A 16,953-nucleotide genomic window follows, 5' to 3' on the forward strand; every position below is an offset into this window, starting at 1 on the left:
CGCGTGCGCCTTCTTGCTAATGCTTTCGTCGCTTCATTGATAGATCGGTGATACGCATACAGTGCTCACACACGCGCACACAACGACCTAAAAAAAAAACAGAGAGAGGGAGATGGGCATGCAAAGTACGCCTCGTCTAACGAAGACATGCGTTGTTGCCGACTCGATCCTCGAGAGATACACACAAACACACGCACACATATACAATGGAGGCAACGGCCGCTAACAAAATGCCAAACGCCCCCCTCTTCCAAAGGTACGGGGGAGGGGGACGTAAGGCAATGAGAGAGAGGGCTGTGAGATACACACAAGCACACAGGGAGAGAAGGTGAGCCATCTCCGCGATGGACCTGCTGCAGCGCTCGCAACGCGCGAGTATATCCACTCGCAGCCTTCACAAAAACAAGCACACACACACACACACACACACACGTCACTCACTCTCGACGCACTACACACCATCACATATCAAAGAAGCCGATTCACAGGGAGGCGATCAGATGCCGCACGCCTTTTCTCAGCTCTGTTGCTGCACTTTCTCTCCCCCACCTCATTCCCACCGATGCATCGTTGCTACACGAGTCGCCGCGGCCGCGATCGATGAGCCCGCTCCGCTAGCAGCTGCACGGGGTTACGCGCACACTGCCTATTCGCCGCGATCAGCTACCTAACGCAGCTTCCAACGTCATACGCACGTGAGTACTTACGTTTCGTTCTTTCACTCACTTTCAGTACGCGCCGGAGCTCATGGCATCGTACATATCCTTGTGAACCGTGCGCTTCGGCTTTTTCTTCCCACGCAAGCCAGCCGGCAGCACCGACAGCACCGTCTCCTTGATGAGTTTGCCGCGCGGCACCCACTTGGGCAAAGGGCGGCTGTTGTCCGCTAACATGAAGAAGATGACAGTCACCACCAGGGCGACAGCCACACCGGCGGTGGCGCCCATGGCGTAAAAGTTCGTCCTGTTCTGCTCACGCTTCGACGAGGAATATGGTGGCGGCGGGCCCTGGCGGCTGAGCTGCGTCAGCAGCGGGTCGATGTGCAACACACGGCGGAACTCCGTCGTGCTTTCCGCCGCCGCACTAGGCTGGATGAGGGCCTCGACCACCACCTCGATGTCTGTGTCCACCCCTAGCGCGCCAGGGATGAAGGTAAAGGCGTACACTACATCCGCCGCCGCCGCGGACGACTCCATAAGCGTGCTGTAGGTGATGCTGTTGTTCTTCACGTGGGCCTCCAAGTCACGGAAGGCGAGGAAGGGGTACTTGTACTGCCACCAGTCACCGTCAGCGTCGCTGTTCGGGATCGAAGCCGCACCACTTCTCGGGTCCTTGTAGATGAGATAGATACGCGAGTTGTTGTGCTGCACGTACACGCTGCGCACCGTCACCTCGCTCGGCTTAACGCCGGGCATGTTGACGGCAAAGAGGGCCCAATCGTTCGGACCGTACGAGGAGCTGAGGTCGTCAATGCACAACGGCGTCACCGCTGCGACGCTCAGGGGGAACGGGCTCGACGCCAGCGACGAGCCGAGCGGGTCGAGCACCGGCCAGTAGCTGCCGCTGCGGCACGTGCTGAGCCCACCCCTCATGCGCGGAGAATCCTTTGAGAGACGGGAGACGTACATGGACAGATGCAGGTCCAGTCGCTTGTAACTGTGATCGTCCATGAGCAGCACAAGCTGCACCGTGCCCTCGTAATGGAAGGCGCGCGAGAGGGTCTCGTTGAGGCCGCTGCTGCCCGGCACGATGCCACGCAGCGTCACGTTCTGGTACGCCGTATTGCAGTTCCGCGTCGGGGAGAACCCGGTCTGGTTGAAGACGTGCATCTTGCTATCTGGGCAGTCGCTCGGCATCGTGGCAGGCCCCTTGAATAGGTGCACACGGCCCTCGCCATCGGCGCAGTCCCCCTCCGGGAAGCTAGGGCCCGTGTAGGAGACGTCGACCCCCTGCAGCGGCGCCACACACTTCATCTTGGAGCCGGTGCACGTCGGGCAGTGCTCGTCGCTGGGCGATATCCAGTCCTGTAATATCCACTTGAAGCCTTTCACGTGGCGGTCGCGGGCGTAGCTGGTGGTCATGTACGAGTCCACGAAGGGGTAGACGAGCATGTTGATGCCGAACGCCTGGTCCTGCGTCTCGTCGTCCAGGTACGTGAAGAACTCGGCATCAACGGAGATGAGGGGATCCTGCATGCCCGTCTTGCTCACGGCGACAAATTGATGCAGGTTGATGAGGATGTTGTGGCTACTGTAGAGCGCGTCGAACTGGCCGGGCTCGAGCCACGACCTCGCCTGCACGGCCTCGGAGTAGAGCGTGCCCTGCAGCTGGAGTTTCCCGACAAACGACCACACCGGAGACCCATCATATTTCACCATTTTCCCCATCGAACTCTGCGCGAATACGCCTGTCCACGTGGCGTCGCAGTCGTCCACGTCGACTGTCCAGCGGCCAAGGGAAGTGTTCGTGTAGTTCGCCGGCGTCAGCAGCGGCGCGTAGCGGCACGGGTCGGTGAAGATGTCGCAGTTCACGTGCTTGCCGCCAAACTTCTGGTACCAGGACTGGCCGGAGTTGTAGTAGGCGCCAACGCCGCCGGTGCCGGAGTCGAGAGTCAGACTAAACCACTTCCACACATCCTCGCCCATGCCGGTACGACCTTGGTTAGCCAGGCAGCTCATCTCAAAACCAGGAGAGCCAGGGGCAACGCTGCCGGCAAAGTCCTTTGGCTCCATGTACGCCCTCTGGGACGTTGTAATAGGCTCGAAGGTGGGGAAGCGCACGCCGAGGTTGCCAATCAGACTGTAGACGAGGACGACGAGCGATTTGTTGCGCCACGTCACTTTCATGTCGTTGACTGTGCGGCCATCCTTGCGCGCGTAACCGGCGCCAGGTGTGATGTCCCACACCTTCCTGTTCGGGTACGTCTTCCAGGCGCTTGCGTTACACGTGCCGTGGCAGGTGATCTGCTCGTTGGTGATGCTGGCATTGCTGTCCGGTTTGACTGGCGAATCTGTCGGCGCCGGGCGTAGTGTCCATTCATTTGACACAAGGAGGTAGGCCGTGCCGGTGCAGTATTGCTGGTTCATGCAGTGCATGGTGAACATGAAGGAAAACTGGCCCTCGTATTTCGGCGGTAAGTAAACAAAGTCTCCAATCAGCGACACATTGACACTCCCCGCCTGCGGGGAGGTGTTGAGTGTGAAGTAGCGGCCGTGCGCACACATATCTTGTCCGGGCATGTTGTTCAGAGACGCGTTGATGGCCACGCCGGGGCTTGTCTGGTAGTAGTACACATTCGCGCACGGCGGCAGCGGCGGCATGGTCGTGGAGGTGGTGGGGAGTGGGGTGTAGGCGACGAACACCAGCTGTGTACGGCACACGAACGCCTTGGCGCAGTACACGTCGACGGCGGCGTAGTCTACCGCCTGCGACTTTGGCGCCTTGTAGTAGAACTCCCCCAGCAGGTTCAGCAGCAGAGAGCCTCTGATGTCGCTGCTGCTGTTCACGAGCAGGTACGTGGTGAAGTTGCACGAGGAGGTGGTGACGGGGTCGATGGTGTCGCTTATCGACTGCCCAGTCGGCACTTCGTACCGGAAAAGCTTGGGGCACATCACGATCGGCGCCGCGGTCGTTGTCGTCGACGTCGTCGGGGGCGCCGTGGTTGGGTAGGCAGCGAGAAACATGACCTTAATCTGGCACAGAACCTCCTCATTGCACTTCATCAGCACCATTGCCACCACCTCCGCCTCGTCGTCGGTAGCGTAGAAGACGAAATCGCCACTAGCATCGAGGAAGAACCCCGGCACGGGAGACAGGATCGAGGGCGATGGGGTCGCACCGGAGCTGCACACGGTGCCGCTGCTCATCGTACCCGTCACGGAGCCGCCAGGCTCCAAAAGGTAGGTGACGACGCTGTTTGGGCAGGCCGGGGGGTCGTACGTCAAGTGAATTACTACTAAACCGTGGCAAATGCTTACGCCGTTGCACGCGATGGTGTACGGGATGCTCGTGTTCTGTGGCACCGTGTCGTCACTGGTGGAGTAGACATAGCCCAGGGGGTCTGACGGCTCCGCGACGACGGCCGTGCCCACAGACGGATCCTCGATAGTTGCCGTGTACCTGCACTCAGTGTCCTTCACGTCCAGCAACAGATCACCGAAGTACACCTCGCCAATGCGGTAGGTGTTGGCGTAGGTTCGGTGCGAGCACCAAGGCAGCGTTTCTGGCGGCGCCGGTGTTGGGGCAGGGGTCGATGTCGGTGGAGCTGTCGTGACCGACGCAGGCTCTAGCACCACGTCCACCGTGTCAGCACACACAGTAATGCCATTGCACCGCACGATGTAGCCCAGCAAGATGTGGTAGCCGACTGCGGCGGTTTCGGAGCTGGAGAAGGTGTAGGAAAGTCCCGAAGTGGCCACCACCACGGTGCCGACAGTCGACTCACCGGTGATGCGTGTCGTGTAGACGCAGCTTCCATCCTGTATATCCATCGGGAAGTTGTCATGGTATACCTCGCCAACCGAGTAGCTGCGCGCCTTGGATGCGTGCGAGCACAGTGGGTACGTGGTGTTGGGCAGTACACTATCTGCTGAGCTGGAAGACAGCGATGACAGCGGTAACACATCCGAGGAGGAAGACGACGCCATCGTCTGCGACAGAGCGTAGGTGAGGGTCGACTGGCACTTGACCGTGTTGCCGCACATCGCATACAGTGTAAAAGTTGCCGGCGCGCGGCTGTTGATGCTCACCAGGAAGCTCCACTCACTCAAGGCAACCACGGCGTTAGGAGGCGAAGGATCTTTCGCGATCGTGATGAAGATGGTCTCGTTGGAGGCGCACGGGACGACACCCTCGTATAGGAGGATGCCAAGAGCTGTGCCGTCGGGGCCGGTGGTGTAGAGGGTGGCATCGTTGTCACAGAGAAGAGGGGTGGCTGAGTCAGCGCCATGCCCGCGCGCCGTGGAGGCCATCGAGAGCAGTGCCACAGCCATCACTGTCATGATGGCTGAATGGTGCAGCGATGTCGAGTGACGCGGCATTTTCGGTTGTATCCTTTTCGGTAGTCACCTCAAATGAAAACGGGCGGCCCCTCAAGGGGCGGGCGTGTGGAGGGAGGAGGGTGAGGGGGTGAAGGATGGTGTACGAGAAGACGAGGGGGGAGGGCTGGCCGATTCCTTTTAGGCATTTATACGCGCGCGCACACACAAGAAAAAGAAAACCGCCAACACTAAAGAAAGAGCAGGCACCAATGAGCTACCAAAAAACCCACAAAAGAAAGAATAAAGGTGCCAAGACAGACGCCTCACCCAACCCCTAACAAACAGCCGAAGTACAGAGAGAACCCAAGTATCTGGCCGACTCACAACAAGCAAGGAAGGAGGAGAGCGACTACGTGGAATAAAACAGAGGAAAAACAAAAGAGGGCAACGACACAACTACCAACAATACAACGCGGACATCAAAATAAGAATCATAACAAAAAAAAAGGTGCGCCGCCCATACAACGCGCTCAGACAGGGACAGCAAGAGGGTGGCTGCACTGAGCGCCTTCTTCGTGCGTTTCTGCCCTTCGATTTCCGTTTTTCTTTTCCTCTCCGTTCAACACCAACGCTGAGAAAAAGAGAGATGTGAAAGAGAGGGAGAGACAGCACACACACACACTCACACAAACACAGACCCAGAGACAGACAAGGGCACAGACCATAAATATGAGGATGCCTCGCGGGCACGCCAGCACGGAGAGGAGTCGGAGAGAGAGAGTCACAAGAGAAAGCCTTCACACCGAGCAAACAAACGTGTGGCAAAGGTGCCCACACAAGGGGAATGAAGGTGGGGATGTGAGAAGACCAAGAAGTCTGCCGTCTCCCTCCGTTAGATATGTTCCTACTTCGACTCACAAAACTGCGCACAAACTACAAACCAAGCACAAGCACGTGCGCAGGGAGAACACTTGCGATATGCAAGGTGCCTCTCAGCTTGGTTAAGCCTTAACCGTTGAGCGCCGGTGCGTCGCTCGTTCGTTCGTTTTACGCTCGGCTGTGGTCGTGCGTGCCGGTTGTTGGCTTCGCTCCACACGCAGGCACTGTAGGCTAGCTGAGAGTGGCCCGCTTGAAGACAGATCAAAAAGATAAATAAGCGTTAGTGATTTCGCGGAAGCGATGGCGCGGTAGCGCGCGTGTGCGATACAACTTTAGTGGAAGTCCGGCGTGTCGCGTCTGTTTTGCAGGCAAAGACGCAACAGGTTCGAATATATATGCGTGCGTGTCTCGCTACTTTCCGCTGGTGCTAAGAGAGATGAGCAGCCCGAGGCACGCGCCTCAACACACGCCGCAGGTGCAACCCCTCTGCTCCGCTGTGAAGATGGTGCGTGGAATAAGGTGGATAAGCAAGAGCGAGTGTGTCGCACAGGTTTCAATCAATAGCACCGCGCAGGCACCAGCAACACAAAACCCACCAAGAAGATAAAAGAGAACTACAGCTAACAGCTGAAAACAAAAACACAGAACAGTACGAAGCTGTTCCACACTGCGTGTGTGTCGTGTGTGTGTGTAAGTGTGCGTCGTGTGGTGATGAGCACGTGAGCATGAAGAAGAGAGAGAGAAAAGGCGCGCGAGGAGACGATAAGATGCGATAAAAATAGAAGACCGCATGGTCCATAAAAACGAAAATAGAGGTTTCAGACGGGACACACAACGACCCCAGTCGGCGCGTAGTGAGCCGTTCGCTGGGGCATTCAAGGCTGAAGCTGACGAAGGCCATAGTCGGTCCCCCGCGAGCGAGGCGCGAGTATGGGAATGGCGGAGAGGTCAGATCCGCCTCGCGACTAAGCTAAGGCCCGGAAAGACAGGGATAAAGATGGAATTGAAGGAGGGGGAGGGCATTGACCTTCTAAGCCGACAACAAACTTGCCGCTCGCCCATGCCGTGCGCTGCGCACATTGCCGCGGGACATTGCACGTCCCCCGTATACGCTCGCGGTGCTTCTTCGGCATTTTTTTCTGCTCTTCTTTTTTTCGTTCAAGTTACATTCATCATTGGCCGTAACAGCACTTGTGCACCATGCGTGAGCGGATGGAGAGGACGGGGAGGGAAGACGCGAGAAGAAAAGGGGAGGGGGAGGGGGTCACCCTGCAGGGTAAAACAACAGAAAGGGAACAACAGAGGACCCAACTAACGAAGCCGCCACAATGAGCACCATCACCATCAGCACCTCCCTTCCTTTTACAACTACATTCCACCTTCTTTGTTTTGCGCGTCGCCTTTCTCTCTTCTCGGTTTTCCTTTTTTTGTCGCTGTTTTGCCTTTTTTTTGCGGGGAAGAGTCGCTCTGCCTCCCTCCTCCCTTCCCTTTCCTCCCCCTCCCTCACTCACTCGCTCAGCGAGCCGAGCATCCATAACCGTAGTGACAACGACAGCGAAAAACCGACAAAAAGACAAGACACGGCAAGGGAGAAAGCAAGAGAAACCAAAAACAGAGGCGACACCGCAGCACGGCAATACTGCGCGAAAAGCAAGCACGAACCATAATGGGAAAACTCGAGAACAAGGAGAAAAATCAGTGTGGTGCGAACTACACGACTGAGAAGCAAACATCAGCCAGGGGCAGAGGGGCAGGAGCACCCGAAGCGCTCCCCCCTCCCTCATCCCCAAACGCGGACAGAGAGCAGCATCAGCTCCTCCCACACCTTTCGACGCCAGGCTGCTCCGCCTTTGACTGAGCACAGACGCGGGCACGCCGACCTCACCCTTGTATCGGTGTGTCTTCTCCCTCCTTGTCGGCTACACGCGCCGTGCTCTCCCTTTTCTGTGTCCTCTGCCCTCCCATCCATACGCTCACACGTGCAGAACGCACATCTACATCGATGCCGGCAAACGTGTCTCTCCCCCTGTCTGCGCGAAGATACGAAGCGAGGGAACGTCGGGTGCGCACATCAAGCGAACGCGCACGAAAACTCTAACAAAATTCGGATGGAGTATCCACACCACCACCACCATGCACCCATTCCAAAAGGAAGGAGAACGAGAGAGACCAGCCCAAGGGGTGCTAGCATAGAAGCAGCGAAAGGCGAGAGCATCTGCTTGTGGTGTCCCTGGGCGCATGTGTGGGAGACGGAGGTGCAGAATGCGGCAAGAAGGGCATCACATAGTCAGAGAGAAGCGGAAAGGAAAAAGAGAGCGAGAACAAAAGAAGGGAACAAGACGGAAAATGAGGAAAAAAGAACGAGCAAGTGCTCACAGCCACAACCGCATCGGTGCATCACACGCCTTTGCCGTCCTTCCCTCTCTCTGTGTCTCTCTCTCCTTCTCAATCATCCGGATGCAGTGCGATGTGTGCAGACGCTCCATGTGAACGATTCTTTGTTTCTTTTTTTCCCTCCTACCCTTCACCCGATCCCCATTTTAAGCGTGATGTGAACAGCACCAACAGAAAAAGAAGAAAAAAGGGCACAATGCACGGAAGGTGGGAGATCGCCAGCACATCATCTGGCATGCATGCAAATCGAGATATGAGCAGCACAGCAGCGGCAGCGATGGTATGGGAGAGAAAGGGGAGAGGGAGGGCGAGGAGAGGAGGGGCGCGCATGTGCAACAGCACAGTGACAACAAGTTGCATCACAGCAAAAAGGTTATCGAGTAAAAGGAGAGAGGGTCCAATACAATCAAAAAGAAAGGAGCGAAGAGGGCAACGAGAAGAGCAACAACAACGAAAAAGGAAAGTCGGGAAAATACAGAGAAAGAGATGGATCACGAGTAGCATGCGCATAGTCATGTGCATGCACGCAGAGTGATTCCCATGCGCGTGCGTGTGTGTGTATGTATGTATGAGCGGAACGGGTACGTGTGCACGCGTGTCTTTCGCGCATTCATCGAAGCTCACCGGAACAGCGTCCCTATCCTTGTCATCTGTTCACGAAGACAACGGGGCGACTGGCGAGGGGGAGGCTCTGTAGAGGAAATTAGGCGCCGGCTTGCATGGACGAGGACGGTTCCTTGGTGAGCTGGTAGTCGCGCACGCTGTTGAGAGCATTCTGTGCCTTGGTGAGGGCCTCGAGCATCTCTTTGGCCGCCTTGCGCTGCGTTGCAATGCCTGGGGGCTCGGAGAGCAGTGCCTTGGCTGTCTTGTCCGAGTACAGCTCACTCACCAGGCGCGCATAGACTTCTTCTCGCAGACGAGTGATCATAAGCAGCGTAATGGCCTTGGGTACCTGATCGGCGACGTTGCCCTTCACAATCGAAAAATAGCCCTCCACCATCTCGCGAATGGCGCTGTTCATGTACTGCTCGTGCATCGTCATGTTTTTGCCTAGCATAATGCGCGACGGCACATCGTTCATGTCGGACTTGCTTCCGGGGCTCATGACATTGTCGGCATTGCCCTGATCCCTCGACTTCTCCGGCCTCTTTTCATCCCTGCCGCCCCTCTTGTCGTCCTTCCTGTCGTCCCTCTTGATGTCCCTGCCGCTCTGCTTCGGATCCGCCTGTGTACCGCCAGCCGCTGAGGCGTTCGGGTCACTCGAATTCCGCGGCGGCGAGGATGCATCTCCGTTCGTGGTGCCGTAGATATTCGCGAACGCGCGCTGCGCCAACTCGTCCATCATAGGATGCTTCACGTTAATGAAGCCGCGCTCGGCTTTAATGATGGTGCGCACGTGCGTCGAGGTCGGCAGCCGGTAGTCGAGCAGCATCTTCTTGCAGATCGAAATGATAGCGTCCTTCAGGTTCGGATAGCGGTCCACCTTGCCAGCGCAGATTTCGACGATCTTGGTCAGCTCCTCGTAGACGAAGGTGACGCACTTGATGCACGGCTCCTCGAGACGGGTGATCTGCTGCTTCGACAAGGCGACAAACACCTGGTCGGAGGGAAACAGAGTGGCGTGCATACCGGCCATGTTACGCGTGTTGATGCGGATGTAGTCGTCTGTGAGATCTTTCGTGGCGCTCAGGCTGGTCACGTAGGTGGCAAAGCACTCGTGGAAGATGTAGTCCAGACGCGCCCCACCAAGCAGCTCCTTCGTGGCATCCGTGATACCACCATCAATCGTCTGATTCAGCGTGTCGCTGAAAAGCTTGATGAGATACAGCAGCTGTGCAGTGGGCTCGGTGATATCCTGCTCAAACATGCCCAGCTTCTCCATCTGCTTCTTGGTGGCTTCCATCAGCTGGTCCACGTGGCGCTTCAGGTCTGGAATAACGGCTTTGATGTGCTCCAGTAGCAAGAAGTTCAGTTTCTTGCTAAGGTAGGCGGTGCCGGCCTCCTCTGCGATGGGGGAGTAGATGGGCGAGTTTGCAAAGAACTCGTACTCGCTCCGCCGGGCAGCCTCCATCGACTTGCGATCGTTGATATCCTGCTGACTACGGCACACAACGCCGACGAAGCCGTGGCGGAGTTGTAGGACCTTGTTCTGCAGTACGTCAAAGCAGTCCGTGCCCTTGTCCATCAAGTCGATCTTGGTGAGCACACCGACCGTGCGCACACCCTCGGGGTCCAGCTGCTTTGCCAGGCGCAGCGACTGGCTCGTGGCAAGATCGGTGTTGGCAGGAGAAATAGCCAGAATGATCGTGTTCTTGGGCGACACGTAGCGCGTCACCATATCCTTGATCTGGCGGTCAATGTCCTTTGGCTGATCGCCAACGGCGTTCATCACCAGACCAGGCAAGTCCACGAGAGTCAGGTTCAGCACCGTGTTCGAGTAAACCTTGAGGCTGATCGGCTTATCCGTGATCGCGGACGGGCCGGCCATTTCGATCGTGCGGCGTGTGATTTCGTTTTGGATCTCGTTGAAGTCATAGAACTTCTTGTTGGGGATGTGCAGGAACTCGCCCCACTCCTCCTCGTTTGACTTGGGCAGCTGAACGAGCTGCAGCACGAGAGGGCAGCGTGTGACAATGCCGGATCCGCGCGGCAAAAAGTCCTTGCCGACGATCGACTCCAGCACAGAGCTCTTGCCACAACTCTGACTACCGACGACAGCGATCTGAGGGAGGTTGAGTTTGATGTTCATCTTGACGCCGGCGAAGGCGTCATGAAGCTCATTGATCACGCTGATCAACTGGTCCATGACTCTGAGTCTTTGCTGCGCGAGTATGTGAGGGGGAGGGGAAGGGTCGATGTGTGGCGAGCAACAAGGAGAGGAGACGGTGGGGTATAAAACGTCAATGGCGGGAAGGTACAAATAAAACAACGGAAAAGGACGCGGGTTGCACAGACGCCAGCAAAAAAAAAGTTCAGGGTGGCCGCTCACGGTGCTGTTGAGCGTGCGAACGCGGTGAGCTCTGCGTTCGACTGGCGCTGGAGGTGGACCCGCCTAGCTCACTTGCACGCCCATGCAAAGGGCGCGAACGAGGCACGTAAAGGCAAAGTGAAGCGGGGGGAGGAGACAACGGAAAAGGCAACGAAGGTGCCAAGCGGCAGCCCAATCGCGCGGATAAAACCGCGATAACAAACACGAAAAAAAAAAGGAAATACAGAGGAGGTGCTGTCAAGCACACAGACACACTCGCTATCAAGCAAAAAAAAAACGAGAACCGCACTGGGAACGATTGCCTTCCCTGAATGTGAGTGCAGCGCGAGCCAGCTACAACGATATATATAATAATAAAGAGCCGACAGAACAACGCCGGCACAGAGAGAGCAAGTGCGAGTGCGAGTGTGAGTGCGCAATATGAGAAGCGTGTAGATGGGCAAGCACCGCGCACACAGGCGGGAGAGGGCGAGGCCGAGTGGGGGTGGGGAATGGTTGAGAGAAGAAATCAACACCGGGCACCAAAGGATTGTGAATAGGCGTTGAAAGAAGGAGCTGAAGCGCAATCGCGGTTTGTTGTGGAGGCCCTGTAATGTGAATGCAAATTTTTCGGAAAAGAGAGGCGGAGGAAGGAGGAGATGTAGAGAGAGTCACGCGGGTACACAGACGCCACCAAGAGCTATGACACACAGCGGAGGAGAAGAAAGGAAGATGGAAGCGCGCAGCGTAGATGACGGTGGAGAGGATGAAGCAAGGGCAACGGTGTGTGGAACCAAATGCGAGAGAGGGGAAGGGGAGGGGGACAGTGGTGCAAAGGCGTGAGGAAGAGAGTAGTGCGGTGCGGCGAGGCGAAAGAGGAAAGCACGCAGGAAATAGCGCGCCATCCGTTGAGCAACGGCAAGGATGCATTTTGCCAGCCATGTAGCACGAAGATGTGTCCGGAGTGCAGCGTCCGATGAGCATCTCCTCCCCCTCCCCCTCTAAGCACACGGGCATGCACAAGCACACGTACGCGCAGTAGGAGAGATTGCTCTCGAGGCTTCAATGCACCGCAGAGAAGAAGTGACGGCACATGCAGCGTGCAGAAAGACAGCGCTGCCCTTGTGGGCGTTGTGTCTTGTCGCTCGTGCTAATGAGTCGCTACGCTGCGCAAACGGACAGCAGGACGAAAAGGTGAGAAAGAGAACAGTGAAGGAGTGCACGGCCACGCAGACAAGCTAAAGAGACGTGCGTCGTGGCCGCGAAGAGCGATGACAGCTCTTCGAGTAAGACATAGATAGAGAACGAATCGGCGACAAAGAACGAAAAAAAAAAAACTATCCGGCACCAAGCCCCCTTCTCGTACGAGACGTCGCTACGCACGGCATCACGGCCGACGAGAAAAACAGTTCTCAGAAGATGCGAAGGTCTCTCGCCCATTATCCATGTCCTATTCTGCACTGTTACGGCACGCACACACAGGCACACACAACGCGATGTACCGTGGGTGGCCCACGCGCCCCACGCTCCCTACATCCTTTGCGTTGCATTCTTGAACCACGCCACAAAGCACTATGTACATCATCTGTAACAGCAGGGCTAAGAGCACAATAGTGCCAAGAAGCACGCCTGTCTCTATGGGCTTGGGGTAAGCCCGGTGAATTCCCGTCTGTGCCGCCAACCAATGTGCGCACACTCTCTCTGTGCCGTCCTCGGTGTTGCGGGTGTTTCTTGACCCAAGTCGCTTCAGTGACTCGATGCCGCAGTGGTCGGAGCCAGCACTGCGGTAATGAGCTGCGACGCCAATGTAGCCGCATCTGCGGAAACTTTCATGGTAGACGGCACAGGCGAGATGTCCGCCACAGATTTTACGATGCTACTGCTCGCCGTGGTGGTGTCCTTACCACTGCTGTTGAGGGTGCCTGTTGTCCCTGTCTGATTGATCGATAGGGATGGTGATGAGCTACCGCCCATGCGACTCTCGATCTCCAGGAGTGTGGAGCGGGTGGGTGGTCTAGCCGCCTTTGGAGGAAAAGCTGTAGGCGGTGGGGTTGTGCTCGCCGCACTCGTCCCGGTTGCGTTGGAAGCCTTTTCGGTCACCTCGCGCAGCCCTCTGAGGCGCGCATGCGCGCCGCCCCGTCGTTCCTGCACCTCCGGTGCGTACGGCACCGTCACCTTTAGCTGTCCGGTCGTGGTAGAGCGCTGCACCTGCGCCGCGTCCGCCGCAAGCTCGTCCTCGGCCGGCACCTGGAGCAGCTTCCCCTTGATGAAAACCCGCACCACATCAACCTCTACCTGCACAGAGAGCAGCGTGGTGGAGATGAACTTGCCAGGCTCCACGGTGAGCACGAACTCCGCAGCGTCGTCCTGGTTCACGTGGAAAGGCACGCGGGGTTCGTTGCGCAGCAGTAGACGACCAAACTTGCTGCGCTCCTCCTCGGCGGTCAGACGCTTTGACGGCTGTTGCTGCCTCTTCAGTTCCTGATGGAGAGCAGCGATGCTGCCGGGCTGCGGGGTCGACTGCTCTTCCCTTTTCTTCCGCTCCATCTGCTGCTGCTCGTGCAACATCTGCAGACGCTCCTCCGGTGTGTGCCCGTACACACGCTCGCCCTTGTCGTTGTACTTGGGCGGAAACGGATCTATTCCCTTTGCTAGCATCTCTTGCTTGATGCGCTCCGCCTCGCGCACCTTCATCGCCTCCTCCTCGGCCACCTCAATCACCACGTCCTCCGCCTGTCGCGCCATGATGCGCTCCGCTCTGATGATCTCATCGCCGTCCAGCTCCTTCAACTGAGGCAATGAGTGAATGACATAGGCGCGGTAACCCTCCGTCTTCGTGCATGGGTTGCCTGTCAGGTGTAGCGACTCCAGAAACGGATTCGCGAGCAGTGTCTGCACCGATGTCGGATCCGCAATGAAGTTCAGCGTGAGGTCCAGCCGTTCCAGCGCCTCGCACCCTTGAAGCCCGTCAATTACCGTAATATTGTTCACGGCGAGGTTGAGGTACTTCAGCCACTTCAGGTGCCGTAGTCCTTCGATGTGGCTGATATAGTTGTTGCAGAGGTAGATAATCTCCAGCTGGCGGCATGCGTCGCCGATGAGATCGATCTTTTCAATATCCTGCTGATGAAGAGCGATCTCTTTCAGGTTCGAGAGGCAGCCCTCGTTGTGCTCCGCGCGGCGACGGAGCAGCTCCACCGTAATCCGGACCATATATATATATATGTGTGTGTGCTACTCTGTATGCTTGGGTAGAGAGGCAGAAAGGGAAGGCGTGGTCTGTGATATCCTGGCGCGAGAGAGCCACTCCAGAAAGGGACAGGGCAGCACACGTGGAATATGATGGAGAGACACGGATTGTGTATGCGCGTGTGAGGAGTGGGTCAATCCAAAAACGGCGTGTGCGAGGATGTAAGCGTCGTCGACAGATGTGCTAGCTGCCTCGCAGTGTGGCACACTTCACTGCCTGGGGCCACCGTCTGCTTGATCCCAAAAGCGCTGTCTATTTCCCTGCCTCCTCTGTCCTGCGCTCACGTCGATGGGAGAGACAGGAGGTCAATCGGCCCATCGCGCCCCCACCCCTCTCCTAACGCTCTCACCATTTCGAGTGGAGCACACCAGGCAAAGTAACAGAACACTAAGGTGCCGCGATGAATCTCTAGGCGCTACACACACACACACACGAGCTCCATGTCTGCTCAACACATGCCGCGGCCCTTCCACTTTTTGTTGTTTGGAACCGCGGCACAGCATCCACGCATTCGGTGCGGTGATCTATCACGGCATCTCGATTTTTGCCTCGGTTGTCTTTCTTTCTGCACTGCACGTGCTTGCTTGTCCCCTCCACGCACATACACGCACGTGCAGACGTGCATGGCGTCAACGCTCACCCCCCTTGCCCGGTCGCTCTGTTGTGTGCTCGTCCCTTCCATCCTCCTCACGTCCCACGCTGATCGGTGGTGACGACGATGGACCCTCTTCGCCAATCAGCGAGACGCTTGCATCAGCACACAAGAAGGGTGGAGCAGAAGGAGCATAGGGGGAGAAAGAGAAAGCCTGACAGGGTGTAGATAGCTATTCAAGCCGCAAGACAAGAACGGAAGAGGAAAAAATATATAAGCTATTCCTTTAACGTGACCACCCTTTTGGCCGTGTGAGATGAGCTGCACGCCAACCCACTGGCACTGCCGCAGGCCACATCCGCGTGGTGCAAAGCAGCGCTAGACACACGCGCGTTACAGCCATGCGCCGACTCAGTCGGCTGAGCGCGGCCCCTGCCTCGAACCCTGCCTATCCATCCGCATCGCGGGTCGCCGCCCAGTGCATCTTTCAACGTGGCCCGGGCGCCCCACACCAGTGGGGCAGTGTGAGGCCCGGGGGTGGGATACGTACGAGTCGCGCTGGCACTTCGCGCATCACATGGATGGCACAGACGAGTTCATCGACGCAGGTCGCTCCAACGCCACGCCAACCAGGACCTGACCATCGACGTCAGTAGCGCTGAATCGGCCTCGCCTTCCCACATCGCAGGCACTTGGCCCTGTCACCACCAGAGGTGGTTCGGCATTGGCGGGGGTAGGAGGAGGGGGGAAGGCTGCTTAGCTTCCCCACACAGAGTTGGGTGTACTGACTCCTGAGATACCACGCACTGAGAGGTGTCCACTCGTCGTCAGGGTTCCACAAAGACCCAAGACAACAAACACAAAAAGGGGCCGGCTATGAGAGAAAAAGAACGCGAAGAGACGCTGCAGACATACCAGTGCACAGCTCACTGCCCGGATCACCTATGTCAACACCACCGTGATCCAGCCGCGAAAAACGATGAGAATGCAAAGAAAATACATACAGGAAGTATACCACAAAGGGCAGACACACACACACACACACACGCACACGCACGCGCGAACGTATACGCACGTTCATAGGCACACAGAGAGAGAGAGAGAGATACAAGCGCATTGAAAAGTTAATAAGATTGCACATGTATAAGAGAAGCGGGAAGAAAGAAGGGCCGCAGCGCACCGCCCTCCCCCTCCTCCTCTCTCGCCGGAGAGGAAGTAAAACGCAAAGGAAAAGAAGAAAGCACATCAAAGAACAGCGCGCCATGGCTAGAGAATGGGAGGGGCTATGGCACATCTGTCGTCGGTAGATAGGGGGAGGGGGAGAGGCTGACGAACGACCGCCCTCACACCATTCTTCTCGTTCTGTACGGGCAATCACATAAGAACAGCTGCAAAACCACGAAGAGAGCGAAGAGAGAAGAAAACGTGGAAAGTCAACGCCGCACCGGTCAGGGCCGCTCTCACCCTGTCTTCCTGGAGCTGAAGCCGAAAGTGGGCGATTTCATCTTGGTTGCGACCCTAATCATCCACGAAGGCATCGATTAACTCACGGGGGACGGTAATGAAGGCGTCAGTGCGCGTCGGCGATCGCGCTCGAGCACGCTCGCTCAGATCGAGCCGATGCTGAACGCGGTGCAGCATCCGCTCCGTCGAAAGGTGTGGTTAGTGGATCTGGGATACTGATACGCGCGCAGCTGCGTCAGCGGCGTTCCAGCAGCTCCTCTTAATAGGCCTGCACCGTTTCCTTGGACTGCCAGTGGCGCCGCGGCGCATCACGGAGCTGAAGCACTGCCTATCGAGACGCTGCTGCTACCTCTCTCTCGATCCGTCGCGCCTCGCCGAGAGTCTAGCCGCCGCTGGGAGAGGCAGAGAAAATCGATGTATTTCCGGT

The 16,953-nt window shown here is 57.1% G+C and overlaps 3 protein-coding genes across 3 annotated transcripts; all 3 read right to left on the bottom strand.

Annotated features, from left to right (window-relative positions):
* Positions 1-728: 728 nt before the first annotated feature.
* On the bottom strand, positions 729-5,039 carry LINJ_29_2300 (conserved hypothetical protein; the record flags this gene model as incomplete). Its single annotated transcript, XM_001466710.1, has 1 exon — positions 729-5,039. One exon carries the CDS (start codon positions 5,037-5,039, stop codon positions 729-731), a length of 4,311 nt encoding a protein of 1,436 aa, XP_001466747.1.
* A 3,916-nt stretch (positions 5,040-8,955) lies between these two features.
* LINJ_29_2310 (putative GTP-binding protein) lies at positions 8,956-11,058 on the bottom strand (the record flags this gene model as incomplete). The annotated part of the gene is made up of 1 exon (XM_001466711.1): positions 8,956-11,058. One exon carries the CDS (start codon positions 11,056-11,058, stop codon positions 8,956-8,958), a length of 2,103 nt encoding a protein of 700 aa, XP_001466748.1.
* A 1,908-nt stretch (positions 11,059-12,966) lies between these two features.
* Positions 12,967-14,433, bottom strand: LINJ_29_2320 (conserved hypothetical protein; the record flags this gene model as incomplete). Its single annotated transcript, XM_001466712.1, has 1 exon — positions 12,967-14,433. The coding sequence occupies one exon, from the start codon at positions 14,431-14,433 to the stop codon at positions 12,967-12,969; it is 1,467 nt and encodes a 488-aa protein (XP_001466749.1).
* Positions 14,434-16,953: the final 2,520 nt, after the last annotated feature.

The sequence above is a fragment of the Leishmania infantum genome, chromosome 29 (genome assembly GCF_000002875.2).
Source record: "Leishmania infantum JPCM5 genome chromosome 29".
Lineage (NCBI taxonomy): Eukaryota > Euglenozoa > Kinetoplastea > Trypanosomatida > Trypanosomatidae > Leishmania > Leishmania infantum.